Source organism: Balaenoptera ricei, chromosome 2 (assembly GCF_028023285.1).
Source record: "Balaenoptera ricei isolate mBalRic1 chromosome 2, mBalRic1.hap2, whole genome shotgun sequence".
In the NCBI taxonomy this organism is placed as follows: Eukaryota; Metazoa; Chordata; class Mammalia; order Artiodactyla; family Balaenopteridae; genus Balaenoptera; species Balaenoptera ricei.
In genome coordinates this window covers 63,450,986-63,465,796 of record NC_082640.1, presented here as the reverse complement: position 1 = coordinate 63,465,796, position 14,811 = coordinate 63,450,986, and the positions used below count along the sequence as shown (strand labels likewise).

Sequence of the window (14,811 nt, the reverse complement as noted above, 5' to 3'; positions counted from 1 at the left end):
ACACACCACCACATAGGAAGTAGGTACAAAATCTGGGGGAAAAAATCAAACCTGAACTGATCAAGCTTCTTGATCTGATTACCAGTCTATAGGAATTACAAGAGAAAGAGGTACCTAGTAAAAAAACAGTAAGGATACAATAACAAAATTTAGCGAGGATAACTCTACAGCAGGGGTCGGCAGAGTATGGCCCATGGGACAGATCTGACCCATTGCCTGTTTTTTTGTGGCCTGTGAGCTAAGAATAGTTTTTAAATTTTTAAATGGTTGGAAAAAAACTAAAAGAATAATATTGTGCAAGATGTGAAAATGATATGAAATTCAAATTCCAGTGTCCACAAATAAAGTTTTGTTGGAACACAGTCATGCTCATTTGCTTATGGCTGCTCTCGTGCTACAGGGGCAGAGTTGAGTAGTTGTAACAGAGACTATAGAGTCTGCAAAGCCTAAAATATTTACTCACTGGCCCTTTACAGTAAAAAACAAAACAAAACAAAAAACCTGCCAGTCCTTCATCTAGAGGACTAATGACCCAGTTTCTTCAACCGAAAAAAAAAAGAAGGGGGGAAAGAGATGAAAGGAAGAACCAGTAGTTTAAAAGAGACTTACAAGACATATTACTTGTCGTAATATGTGGATCTTATTTGGCTCCCTATTCAAAAAAATGAAGCAACATAAAATAAAATCAGAAATGTGAACAGGCAAAGATATTTGATGATATTAAAGAATTGTGAAATAAGATTGGCTATATTATGAAAATTGTGACTGGAAGATGGATGCATGATAGTTCATCGTACCGTTTTACTGTTTTCTCTATGTCATATATGTTTGAAAATCTACATTGCAGAGTTAAAAATAAATAAATTATTTCAAAATAAAAGTTTCTTAAAAATCAGTTCAGGGGTCATTTCCTCTGGGCCTTGTAATCTAATGCCTCTTTTCTGTGCTTCTGCAGAAACATGGAACTTGCCACATTGATTGTTACTGCTAAATGGTTATTTGTTTGATTCCCCCAGACTATCAGTCCCTGAGCATGGGGGCCATGTGTTATTTGACTTTGAGTCATAGAATCTGGCACATAACCTGGTACATATTAGAGCCTCAATAAATATTTTTGGAACAAATTGTGACTTTTCACAGCATATTGTGATTTCTAGATGTTAAACATTCTAAAACATAGTAATCTTTATTTTGTTGACATTATTTTTTAATTTTTATTTATCTTATGCCTTCTGAACAGCCTGTATTTCAGCATGAAGCCAAATTATTTATATAGCTCTTACAAATCAGGGAAAATATAACTCTAAAATGAAGCAAGTTATTGAATGGACATGTTAGTTTGAGCTGAGACAGGATGTTGTTTATCTTTATGCTAAGTGTGGTGAGGTTCCTTCCAAGTAAGACAGTTATTTCTTCTCCAAGCACAATATTGCGTGTTTCTGAGTGTAGCAGAAATATCCATATTCAAATCTAAGGTCAAAATCTAATCCTCAAACCAACTATAAATTATTTTTTATTATCTACCTTTTTGTTCTTTATTTGCTTAATAAACAACAGTTATGATTGTTGACATTTTAAGTATAAGAAATCCAATGCTTTGCTCACTTTCTTTTTTCTGCACGTTGTTACCTTCATATTCTGCAGGAGCACCTTTATCATGGATGTTTTCTTTCCTGTTTTCATTGTAATTTGAACCTCACAAACCCTGAGCTCCAGGGAAAGTGAGTTAGAGACACAACCCAGAAGCTTAAACCAGGATCTACTTTTCAAATAAATCACCTGGCACCTAAATGCCTCACATTCATGGAGAAGCCTTTTTGGTACCCTGGGCTTGGGGACTCGGATTGTGGATTGCCAAATGGTTAGCCATCAAGTTATTTTTGTAACCGTATTCTCCTATGCTGTTTTCCTCGCAGTCAGGGTATTTGTAGCAGATGTAAGCATTTTTTCATTGTTATTTCCATGAAAGTAAAATGCTGTGTTTTCTTCAAGGCAATTATGATCATATCTATCATGGTTTTAAAGCTAATTTACCTAGCTAAATGCCAATGACCGCTACGATACTCTCTTGGCTTGCTTGCTCAAACTAGTAGATGAAGTCAGACCTGAGAGGTATCTATCTAAAGCACTAAAGAAACTGGCTCAATAATAGAATCAACAGCAAGGGAAACAGGCTTGGTTAGGGTGAGAACACAGGTAGTTTTTTCCGCCAGCCTTGGACATTAGATTGTCGATTGTCTACATCTAAGCTCTGCAATCGTTTATTTAGGTCCTCTTCTCTCTTATTTTGATGGCTTCCTTTTGGTTTATCTTTATGGTAACTCTTACTTACAACAACAGAGGGCAAGGAGAACATGGATAACTAAAATCTGGAAATGAAGTTCATAATTTATAATACTTGAAAGTCAAAGCCTGAGGCTCTCTTTACATAAAAGTGCGGTGTGGCGCCCCACCTTGGAGTCATGTGGCATTCTGGCCACTGCACCTCAGGGAGACTGTGCAGAGCTGGACAGCATGAGGGGATGGGTCCAAGTATGACTGGAGGAAATGGGGGTGTGAGAGATTGGCATTCTTTTTTTATTCAACAGACATGCAAGATACAAAGATGAATGAAACACAGTTCTTGCTCTCATGGAGTTTGCAATAAAGTGGGAATTAGAAAAGGAGGGATAGAAAGACAGACCTGTACATAGATATTACAGTGCACAGGACCTCCCGACTGCTGAATTAAGCACAGGCTTTTAGCCTTTATTTTTTACTCCATCCTGGGCATCACCTGACACTGCTGACCATTCTCTACTAGAAAGTCTCAGTCCTCTAAGCTTGCATACTCCTCTATCCTAGACATGATTTCTTGGTATTGGCTTCTGTTCTTTTTGTCTGATAGTAAATTTGGTATTTCCTAGAGTACTCCGCTCTCCTTCTTCCTGCCCTGTACTATCAATTCCAAACCACTTTTCCACCCCGGTACCTCCAGGGCATGTGACAGACTCATCAGTTAACAGTGGCTTCTTAGGCAGTGATTTTTGGCCTGGTCGGGGAACAGTATCCCAGGCACTAGGGAGAGAATCTCCTTGGGTGAGTGTGATTCATTCTCCCTTCCCCTTGGGCAGATTCCGTGTCTTTTTTAACCCCTAGCGCAGTGGCCGGCCATAGTAGGAGCTTAGTGATGGTGAGTGTTTCAATAGCAGCAGGTACAGTGTGCTGTGGGAGCACAGAGCAGGTCACTTAACTGTCTGAGAATGTTAGAAAAGGCAGCACAGAAGAGCCATCAGTTGAGCTAAACTGAATTCACCAGAAGGACAAGCCTTAAAGGAGATTCTAAGAGGTGGATTTTCAAAGATAAAGAGCTCAATTATTAAAATGTAGGAATATATGAATGACAAGTGGTTAGGTACACAGAAATCTTTACTAAATCCCCAAGTATTAGGACGAAAAAGTTCTTTCTGAATCTTGAATAAGATGAGTATAAGTAGGGAATTCCCTGGTGGTCCAGTGGTTAGGACTCTGCGCTTTCACTGCTGAGGGCGTGGGTTTGATCCCTGGTCAGGGAGCTAAGATCCCGCAAGCCACATGGTGCAGCCAAAAAAAAAAAAAAAAGTAAGGTGTTCTGCATCGTTGGACAGGTAATAAATCTGTGGACCTCATTGTTCCCAAGAAATGATATTGGCATGAAGTATTTTGTTAATTTTCATAAAGTTTCATTCTTTCATTCACTCAAAACTTACTGAAACATGTTCAAGTGTCAAAGACTATAATAGGTGTTGTATGTATAATGGTAAGCAAAACAAACATAGCCCCTGCCTGTTATATGGGGTTATAGTCTAGTGAAAAAATAAACATTATGTAAATAATCACTACAGACACACACACAAACTGTGATAAATGCTATGAAAGAAAAAAGTACAGGGCTATGGGAAAGTGTAATAGTGTGTCCCAGCTGAGATTAGCGTGAAATGAACAGTGGTTAGAGGTTAATTAGGTAAAAAGTCAGAGGGGAAAAGCAGAGGGAAGAGATGTATGAAGTTCTAAAGAAAGATGGTTTGGACAGATTGAAGAGGAGGAGCCATCAAGTGGCTCACCTCAGAGGCGCTGCCGGGGAGGAAGGCCGTACCCATTCCCGGCACAGCCACTGCAGAGTCCTGAGCTGAGGGGCTGCTGGAGCTGACCTAGCAGCCTTTGCTGAATATTGTGATAGTTGCTGAGGATTCAGGGGGTAATAAGACACATTCTAGGACCTGCCTTGCCCTGCCTAGGGATTCTTATTCTTATCAGGGACACAGAAATGTAACTAGTTACAATACAGCATGATAAGTACAATAAGATCCTGAGAGGGCATAGAATTCTGAGAGGTCAACCAGCTTTGCCTTGTGGGGAACGGTTGAGATAAAGCAGGGTTTTCAAAGATCAGTGAAAAAGGAAGGCCATTTTAGGAACAAGCTATACAACGAAATCAAGGTGTGAGGAGCAGCCAGATGCAGCAGTGAGAGTGTAAGTGGAGAGGATGGTGAGATGGAAGAAGCTGGGGATTGGATCTCTAAGACCTGGGGATTGATTGGTATTGAGGGAGAAGTGAGGAAAGGAGTCCACCAGGATACCAGGTTGATCACTTGGGGTGACTGGTGAATGATGCCATTCACGGGGGTGGCAGTGTGTGGGAATGGCAATGTGTGTGGAGAAGAACTGTCCCAATCTGGGCAAGTTTACATGGAGGGATCTGTGAGCTAGCCAAGTGGAGATGTCTCATAAGACACAAAGTGGACTAGAGATAGGAAGAGGTGAGGCCAGGCCAGGGCCAAGAACTGCTCATTTCTTTGCTTTTCTAATGAACTTTTTATTCTAGAATAGCTTTGGATTTACAGAAAAGTTGTAAAGATAGTACAGAGTTCCCATAGACTTATCATTTATTTAGGTCCTGCTTTCACCTCTTCCTTGAGTTTATGCCATATTGGAATGGGAATCCTTGTTTGCCTAAATATTCCCATATGCATGCATATGGGGTTTAATGTGGTTCAAAAATCAAAACAATATAAAAAGATATATAGTAAAAAATTTTACTTCAACCCCTGCCCCATCTGCACTGTTCAGTCCCACTCCCTACAGATAACTGTTTTTATTAATCTCTTGTGTACTAATCCTTCCAGTTTTTAAGATGGAAATGCAAGCAAATAATAAGAATATACATTGTATGTTCTCTCCCTTTCTTATACAAAGGTACCACATCATGGACATTGTTCTGCAGCTTGCTTTTCTGCTGAACAGTATATCTTACAGATCAATACATATAGACCTTCACTGTCCAGGAAGGGAGCTACAGGCCATATGTGGCTACTGAGCACTTGAAATATGGTTGGTGCAACTGAAAAACAGAATTAAAAAAAATTTTTGTAAACATCTTTATTGGAGTATAATTGCTTTACAATGGTGTGTTAGTTTCTGCTTTATAACAAAGTGAATCAGCTATAAATATACATATTTCCCCATATCCCCTCCCTCTTGCATCTCCCTCCCACCCTCCCTATCCCACCTGTCTAGGTGGTCACAGAGCACGGAGCTGATCTCCCTGTGCTATGTGGCTGCTTCCCACTAGCTATCTATTTTACATTTGGTAGTGTATATATGTCCATGCCACTCTCTCACTTCGTCCCAGCTTACCCTTCCCCCTCCCCGTGTCCTCAAGTCCATTCTCAACATCTGTGTCTTTATTCCTGTCCTGCCCCTAGGTTTTTTTTTTTTTAGATTCCATGTATATGTGTTAGCATACAGTATTTGTTTTTCTCTTTCTGACTTACTTCACTCTGTATGACAGACTCTAGGTCCATCCACCTCACTACAAATAACTCAGTTTTGTTTCTTTTTATGGCTGAGTAATATTCCACTGTATATATGTGCCACAGCTTCTTTATCCATTCATCTGTCGGTGGACACTTAGGTTGCTTCCATGTCCTGGCTACTGTAAATAGAGCTGCAGTGAACATTGTGGTACATGACTCTTTTTGAATTATGGTTTTCTCAGGGTATATGCCCAGTAGTGGGATTGCTGGGTCATATGGTAGTTCTATTTTTAGTTTTTTAAGGAACCTCCATACTGTTCTCCATAGTGGCTGTATCAATTTACATTCCCACCAACAGTGCAAGAGGGTTCCCTTTTCTCCACACCCTCTCCAGCATTTATTGTTTCTAGATTTTTTGATGATGGGCATTCTGACTGGTGTGAGGTGATACCTCATTGTAGTTTTGATTTGCATTTCTCTAATGGTTAGTGATGTTGAGCATCCTTTCATGTGTTTGTTGGCAATCTGTATATCTTCTTTGGAGAAATGTCTATTTAGGTCTTCTGCCCATTTTTGGATTGGGTTGTTTGTTGTTTTGATATTGAGCTGCATGAGCTGGTTGTAAATTTTGGAGATTAATCCTTTGTCAGTTGCTTCATTTGAAAATATTTTCTTCCATTCTGAGGGTTGTCTTTTCGTCTTGTTTATGGTTTCCTTTGCTGTGCAAAAGCTTTTAAGTTTTGTTTGGTCCCATTTGTTTATTTTTGTTTTTATTTCCATTTCTCTAGGAGGTGGGTCAAAAAGGATCTTGCTGTGATTTATGTCAAAGAGTGTTCTTCCTGTGTTTTCCTCTAAGAGTTTGATAGTGTCTGGCCTTACATTTAGGTCTTTAATCCATTTTGAGTTTATTTTTGTGTATGGTGTTAGGGAGTGTTCTAATTTCATTCTTTTACATGCAGCTGTCCAGTTTTCCCAGCACCACTTATTGAAGAGGCTGTCTTTTCTCCATTGTATATTCTTGCCTCCTTTATCAAAAATAAGGTGACCATAGGTGCATGGGTTTATCTCTGGGCTTTCTATCCTGTTCCATTGATCTATATTTCTGTTTTTGTGCCAGTACCATACTGTCTTGATTACTGTAGCTTTGTAGTATAGTCTGAAGTCTGGGAGCCAAAAACAGAATTTTAAATTTTATTTAATTTACATTTAGGTTTATAAATGGAAGCACTGTAAAATATTTTCCCATTAAACTCAACTCTGTTGTTTTGGTAGGATTGCATTTCACTTTAACCATTTAAAATACAGCATCTAAATTGAAATGTGGTATAAGTGTGAATCGTGCACTGGATTTCAAAGACTTAGTACAAAAAAAACTATCTTAATAATGTTTTACAATGTTTGCATGTTGAAATAATAATGTTTTTGATATATTAAGTAGTAAAATTTTACCCATTTCTTTTTGCTTTTAAAATGTGGCTACTATTAAAATTACATATGTGGCTCAAACCGTAATTTCTACTGGACATCACTGTTACAGAGCTGTTATTTTATTTTACAGTTGTATAGTATTCCATTGCATAGAGTATCATACTTTATTTAACCAGTCCACTGTTGATGTATACTTGTTTCCAATCTTTTACCATTAAAAATACAGAAATGCTTAACCTTGTCCATGCATCACTTCATATGTGTGCAGGTTGATCTGTGAAGTGAATCTCCCGTATTGAGGTTGCTGGGTTAAAGAGTAAAAGCATTCATAATTTTGATATCACCATATTGCCCTCCATAAGAGTTGTACCAGTTTCCACTCCTACTAGCAATGTGTGTATGTGCACTAGTTTCCCCACATACTGCCATTTTAAACCACAGTATCTACATGTTGGGGATGTAATAAGGAACATGTTTCTTTTTGCTAATGCTGAGAGTTTTAAGAAGAAATCACAAATGGTTTGCCTAATTTATTTTTTCATTAAACGTCCTATTGATGATAAAACTCTTAGAATCAACATTTTAGAATGGACTCATTTTTTTTTTCCTTTTGTTACTGAAAAGTGTGAAAGAATTAACCCAGTGTTCCTGGACTACAAATTTCTTTGGAAGTTGTAGCTTTTGTCATATTCAGATCTAGGAAGAGAGATTTTGTGAGAGTTCAAAAAACTTTTTCTTTTTTAAAGAGCTGTAGACTTCTCACATCCCTCCAGCAGCCTCCCCTGGCTGTGGTGGACTAACAGTACAAGGCAGATGCAGTTGCATGGTTTTGCATACTGTCCGTTTATCAGTTCCCTGGATGAGTTCTACTAAATCATAAACACATTCTAACTTAATGGGCTGCGTAACTGAGGAAATCTACTGACAACGTAACTGAGCTTATAAGTAGCCATAATCATTAGACAGTCCACTCCATTTACTTTATTAGTAAACTACAGAAAAAGTTTATCTTTACACCTTTAGGATCCAGCAGTTGTCCCTCTTTTGAGACTTGTGTGCCCTCTACTGCCCTCTTTGCCTTTTTTGTTTTTTCAGATTGAAATGAAGAACTAAGCATTCAGCATCCAAAACCAAATTGCTTCAATTTTCCATTCATAGGAATCTGAAAATAAGATTCTCATGAAGAGAAATCTAACTATATAGTTGGGAATATGGCAGATAACTTAATGAGTATAATGGAAACTCTTGGCTTCCAGAGATTATAAACTCACATTTTGGCAAATCCTAGAGGCATAGAAATGTATCTTATAGCAAATATGACTATGGGCATTTACTATCTTTAATAGTTTATTGATTTTCAATATGAAAAGGTTAAGAAAAGGAATAAAAGCTGAGACTATTAATGATCGTGATGCAGGAAGAACACTAAGGACACTGGGACTCACTGGAAGGGTCATCCTTGGCAATTGGTAATATTGAGTCATTTCTATTGTGCTTAAGTTACAGAATAAATAAATAGACAACTTTCTAATAGGAAGCAGCTGCACCACAGCTATTCTTCATGTCCCTTTTTGCTTCTGTTGCTAATTTTGTTTAATTATTTTGTTTCAGGAAGGGTTTTCACTCATTGGTAGCAAGAACTGGTTGAAGATTGTAAGACGCATGGATTGTCTGTTGTTTGGAACAACGATAAAGGCAAGATGCTTTTTGGCCAACTGTTTTTAAGCAACTGATCATACCCTTCTCATCTGCTAAGTGTGTATGGGAGTGGGTGCAGGAGCTTCTCTTTGCAGGTGAAATGGTACTGGGAAGAACACGTTTAAGAAAGTTTTGCATTATGAGCAAAACATGAAACAAGGAGTGTTAAGAGGCAGAAGCATTGTTAGTAAGAGGATGTTGCCGAAGAGCCAGGGCTTTGATTGATCTGTCAGTACCTGTCTGACAGAGCTGTGCAACCATTTTCCATCCCCCAGCACAAAATGGGAGGAGGTGGATTTTTACATCATTGTTTGTCTTGCTATTTAGATGTTTAAAAGGTGTGCATTTTCAAATACTTCACTGAATATGTCTTTTCATTTTTTCTCTTTAATACTAAATAATAAAATTCCCTTTTATTTGCTTCCTAGCTGTATTAAATGTAAAGAATGATCCTCATCAAAGCAACATGAAGACTAATCACCTGGATTATTTTCTTTCAGAAATAACTATAAAAACCAATCTGTTAACATTCACTGACTAGATAATATTGAAATTTAGGTAAAATATCATAATTTTTAATGGGCTCATAGACTGAGAGTTGAAAGAGGTCTTCAAGAGCATCTAATAGGAGGGCCTTTATCAGTCCCTCCAAAGGATCCTCAGAGAATTCAGAAGGTCCATGAACTGCATGGATTTTCACTGACTTTTTAAAAATTATTATTAATTTATTTATTTTTGGCTGCATTGGGTCTTCGCTGCTGCACGCGGGCTTTCTCTAGTTGTGGAGAGTGGGGGCTACTCTTGGTTGCAGCGCGCGGACTTCTCATCGTGGTGGCTTCTCTTGTTGCAGAGCACGGGCTCTAGGCCCGCAGCTTCAGTAGATACGGCGTGCGGGCTCCGTAGTTGTGGTGCATGGGCTTAGTTGCTCCGCAGCATGTGGGATCTTCCCAGACCAAGGCTCAAACCTGTGTCCCCTGCATTGGCAGGTGGATTCCCAGCCACTGCGCCACCAGGGAAGTCCCTTCACTGACCTTTAACTGAAATTTATCATTTCCTTCAATTACGAATGTTGACATCAGACCACATTTGCACCAGTAGAAATCACATATCTTCATATCACGTTTCAGTTGTTTAAGATATCTTAAATGTCATTTATGCTCATCACTACCCCAGTATTATGGTGGTTGTTAGTCCTGCTGCTAGATCTTTTTATTGAGTACATTAATAAGGAAGCATGTATATTATTAGTTTACAAATTAGTGTTTTAATATTGTAATTAATTATTTCAGTATACTTGGTTTCTTTTGTACTCTTATATATTTTATGTGATTAAAAACATTGTTCTGAGAAGGGGTCCTCTGGCTTCACCAGACTGCTGAAGGGGTCTGGAGCACATACTCAAAACATTCAGGAGCCCCTGTTTTCATTTTACATATGAGGAAACTGAATTCAACATAAGCCAATAGCCAACTAGCTATCAGAAAACTGGGCCACCCATTGGTCTTCTGACTTCCAGCCCAGGACTGTGTCATGCTGAATGAATGTAGGTGTCTTTTAAAAAGTTACACCATGCCATATGTCTGATATTTGAGTTTTAATTTTTTCCTGATTATGTTAAATTTTTAAATTAACTTTAAAGAGAAAAATAATAATTTGATTACTCAAAAATAATTAACATTTTGACATTTTTACTGGGCATATATATTGTATCCATTAGGAAAGTGTTCAGATGCATGTGATAGAAAATCCACGTATAATGGCCCCCCAAAATAGGGGGTTATTTTTTTGACTATATATGAAATCCAGAAGCAGGCAGTAGCTAGCAATTGGCTCAGCAACTCCACCCTGCTGAGGTCAACACCGTTGCAATTCCCTTGGCCTCTCTCTCACATTTTCAAATGGCTACTACAGCTCTGTTATATTTCCATTCATAGGAGACCAGCTTCATCTGTTCCTTTTATAAGGAAAGCATAAGCTTTCCTGTAAGGCTCTCCACCTCCCACAACCCCTGACAGATGTTTGCTTCTGTCTCATGGACCAGAAGAGTGTAATGTGGCCATCCCAATCTGCCAAGATTAGCAAATGAGTGTTTGGCTTTTCCAGCCTCTGGTGTGGATTGGCTCATGGCAAATGAACAGTGTCTGCCACATAGATAATTTCTAAATTTGGGATTGTGGTACACAGAGTGCTTTGCATCCTGCTTTCCTCATGTAACATTACATCTGGAACATTATACCAAGTCATTTCTTAAGTCTTTGAAAACATGATTTTCCATGACTACGTAGTATTTTCACTGTTTGGATGCACCATGAATCAGTTAAGTAATTCCTGATTTTTCACTACTGTAAAAATGTTTTGATTTTCATAAGGATTTATTTACAGGGTTCTTGAGGTAGAAGTACTAGAAGTATGAATGTTTATTTTGTAAATGTGTCTTCCATATAGGTTGTCCCTGTTTCTACAGCACTAACGATATGTAAAAATGCTCATTTATCCACATCCTCTCCAACAGGATGATATAATTTAAATTTAAAAACTAGTTTCCAATTTGATAAGCAAAAATGGGCATCTCCGTTTAATTTGCATTTCGTTGGTAACTAATGGGAATGAATATTTTTTGTGTGTTTCTTAGCCATCTGTATTTCTTCTGTGAATCACCTGTCTACTGCTTTTGCCTAATTTTCCTCTTCAAAATCTTTAGACACTCTATGTATAGAGATTACATATAAAATGCATGTATAGATGTTATATAGAAAAAACATGTATTTTGTGTAGTTGTATAATTTTATATGTGATATTTGTGTATATATCATATACTTCATATACAGATTTTTAAATATTTAAGTTTAGGATCCTTTTGTTATTGTGAATGGTATTCTTTATCCCAAACATATTTCTAGCTGCTCTTACTAGATTTTTTTTTCTGAATTATTTTAAATTTAGCTTCCTTACTAAACTTTTATTAGCTCTGATAATTTAATTTTTAATTTCTAGGAAAGTAATTTTATAATCTGCAAACAGTGGTAATTTACTTCCCATAGTTTGTACTTACTATTTTTCTCACCTTACTGAATTACCTAGACCTTCCAGAACACTGTAATTAGACAATTATACAGCCATCCTTGACATCTTACTGACTTGAATGGGAACCAGTGTTTAGACATTAAGAATATTTCTGGCTGTTGATTGGATATTCTTTACCATGTTAGGGAGATAGTCTTTCAGATATAGTTTATTTACTAATACTTTTATCAGGATTACAAATTAAATTTTAACAACTATCAAGATCATGATTTGTTTCATTTTTTTTAATCCTTTGATCTATTGATACATTAATACTGAGCCAACAGATTCTTCTTTTTGCCTTACCTGGCCAAGGGTGCACAACTTTAGTGCTTTTTGCCTTGGATAACTTTTAGTTAACCAAGTATTACATAACAAACATTCTTGTTTAAATTGACAAATAGAAGTATTTTGAAATAAAACTTTCATTCCTTTGAGAGAAATTTAAAACTTAAATTCAGGAGGCAATAAAGATTATACTTCTTTTCTCTCTGGCCCAAATAAGTAGATTGTATAAGATCTGCCTACTTGTAAGGTGGGCTTCCTTTTTTTCAGTAATTGTAATCAAAATGGTCTTGGCTGATTGGCTAACATATCTGAAGAGACTTTGGTTCAAAGGAGTAACCCTAAACCACTGTCCTCACCTCCAGTAACTCACTGAAGAATTTTTTCATGGTTTTGTCTAGCTTCAGCCTTGAGTATCACCTCTGTTTCAAAGCAAAGGATCAAAGAAAATGTTTGTCCCTTCTCTGGTGAAGTCCTTTTTCCATATACCCCCAATCCCAGTTTCTACAAAGAGGAATTCACTTCTAGTGGTGGGGAAAACTGCTCGGGTTGGGCTCTTAGTGGTGATGGGAAATTTCTTATAGATCTGGGTGATGAATCTAAAACCAGCAGGAAAACATGCCTATGTTAGGATTTTCATGTCTCCTTGGCTGTCTTCCTACATGGTGCTAACTGGGCCCTGCGTCTTCCTGTGTGCTATACCCTGTAACATTAGCTATAGAGCCTGCAGCTAAGATCTCTGCATGGAGATGCCATTCACACTTGTGAGTCAGCATTTAATTGGCCCAGTGCTTCCCAGATTTCTTGTGTGTACGTGAAGATAAATGTACAGAGACAAGCACTTACCCTTAACTTGTTTCCTCAAGGAGTTTTCTATTAGTTGTAAGAACTTGAAATTAAGTGTTTTGAAGCAGGGTGGGAACAACTTAAAATATAGTAATTTGGGGAATTCCCTGGTGGTCCAGGGGTTGGGACTCCATGCTTTCACTGCCAAGGGCCCGGGTTTAATCCCTGGTAGGGGAACTGAGATCCCACAAGTCGTGTGGCGTGGCCAATATATATGTGTGTGTGTGTGTGTGTGTGTGTGTATAATTTTGAGCTAATCTCCTTAGATGATAGACACTGGAGACTGTTTAGTTGGGACAGTTCATGGCTGTTAGTATATACTTGAAAAACTTTCATTTCACAACAAGGAGCTCTTTCTGACTTTTAATTATGGTATAAAAATAAATCTCATCAAGATTTCCAACCTAGGAGTCCTTTTTGTTAACCATGTGGCAGGTTTTCTATTGTGGTACCCCATGACACTAAGGATGTGGGATGAAGATATAACTCATTTTCAGATTTTTCCTGATGTACCTTGGCTTTATCTTGGGTCCACATGTATTGAAGTGGTATTTCTGGTTTCTGATGATAAGCTCAAATTCTGTCCGAGAATTTTACAGAAGCAAACATGGAGCAAAACATCAGTTAGGCTATCAGACATAAAACCTTCCCTGTCATTTCTTGGAACTACATTTCAAAGAAACCCTAACTGTCCAAACTCATTCTTATGTACACTCACATATATATGTATATAGATACCTCTAGACAAGTGGTCTGAGATTTCTGCCCTACTTATATACTTAATAATCGTGTTTCTACATATAGCTTTCATCTAGCTATGAGGCACAATTTTTTATGTGATTACTTCTCAAAAGGTTAGATAATTACAGAATCGTTATGGAAATAGCTAATACAAAGGTATTTCATATAGATGTCCCCAGGTACAGTCTAAACTAGGGTGAGCTGGAAACAGCTAATTAATTGTAAACAAGAAAGCTCAGTTTCACAGAAGATTCATAGAATTACCAAAAACTGAATGTAGAGTTCTCTTATCAGTTCTTTCCCCTTCCTTAAGGAAAGTTAGCTTTCAGAGACTCTTGATAATTTGGGGATTATTCATCCAAGAGAAAAATGGCTGAGGAAATGAATAGGCAATACACAAAAGAAAAAATACAAATGACTAATACACATAAGAAAAATATTCATATTTTTTCATTGTTGGAGGGGGCAGTGATAATGGATTACTTTTATACTCAGGGGAAAAAAAATTAAATGTATTAAAAAATGAAGAGAACCCAACAGAGGCAGTAAAGGGGCAGTGGTGTCTATTCTTCTAGACAGGATACCTTACCACTACTTAGCCACGCCAAGTTTTCTGTATCCTAAAGATGTGGCTTTGCTTGATGGCTTTATCTAAAAATTTAAATAGGGTAAACTGTGAACAGGAAAATCAAGGATTTTCGCTTATAGGAACTTTCAGGATTTTGTTAACTGTGGTTAGAAACATTTTCCAGTTAGCAGTGTGATTTGTGTGTTTAATAAATGAAAAATGCTGTTACTATGTTAGCATCTGAATTTCTTCACAGAAGAAATTGAACAAAGGTACACAATACATACCACCCATTTGGGGTGGCTTTTGTGTAAGCTGAGTCCTCTAAAACTAGGCAGGATATCAGACTAGAAAAAGGAAACTACTTCTATTAAAATAATGGGTTTATTGTTGTTATTGTTACAATTT

The 14,811-nt window shown here is 37.5% G+C and overlaps 1 protein-coding gene across 2 annotated transcripts in view; it reads left to right on the top strand.

Moving 5' to 3' along the window:
* The window catches only part of REC114 (REC114 meiotic recombination protein), a 110,573-nt gene that overhangs the window by 76,109 nt on the left and 19,653 nt on the right, over nucleotides 1-14,811 (top strand). Inside the window, exon 3 of one of the 2 annotated variants that reach the window (XM_059912794.1) lies at nucleotides 8,814-8,897. The exons of the other annotated variant lie outside the window; for it this stretch is intronic. Within the exon in view, the coding sequence (XP_059768777.1) occupies nucleotides 8,814-8,897 (84 nt within the window). The remainder of the gene's footprint in view (nucleotides 1-8,813; nucleotides 8,898-14,811) is intronic. 2 annotated transcript variants of the gene reach the window in all.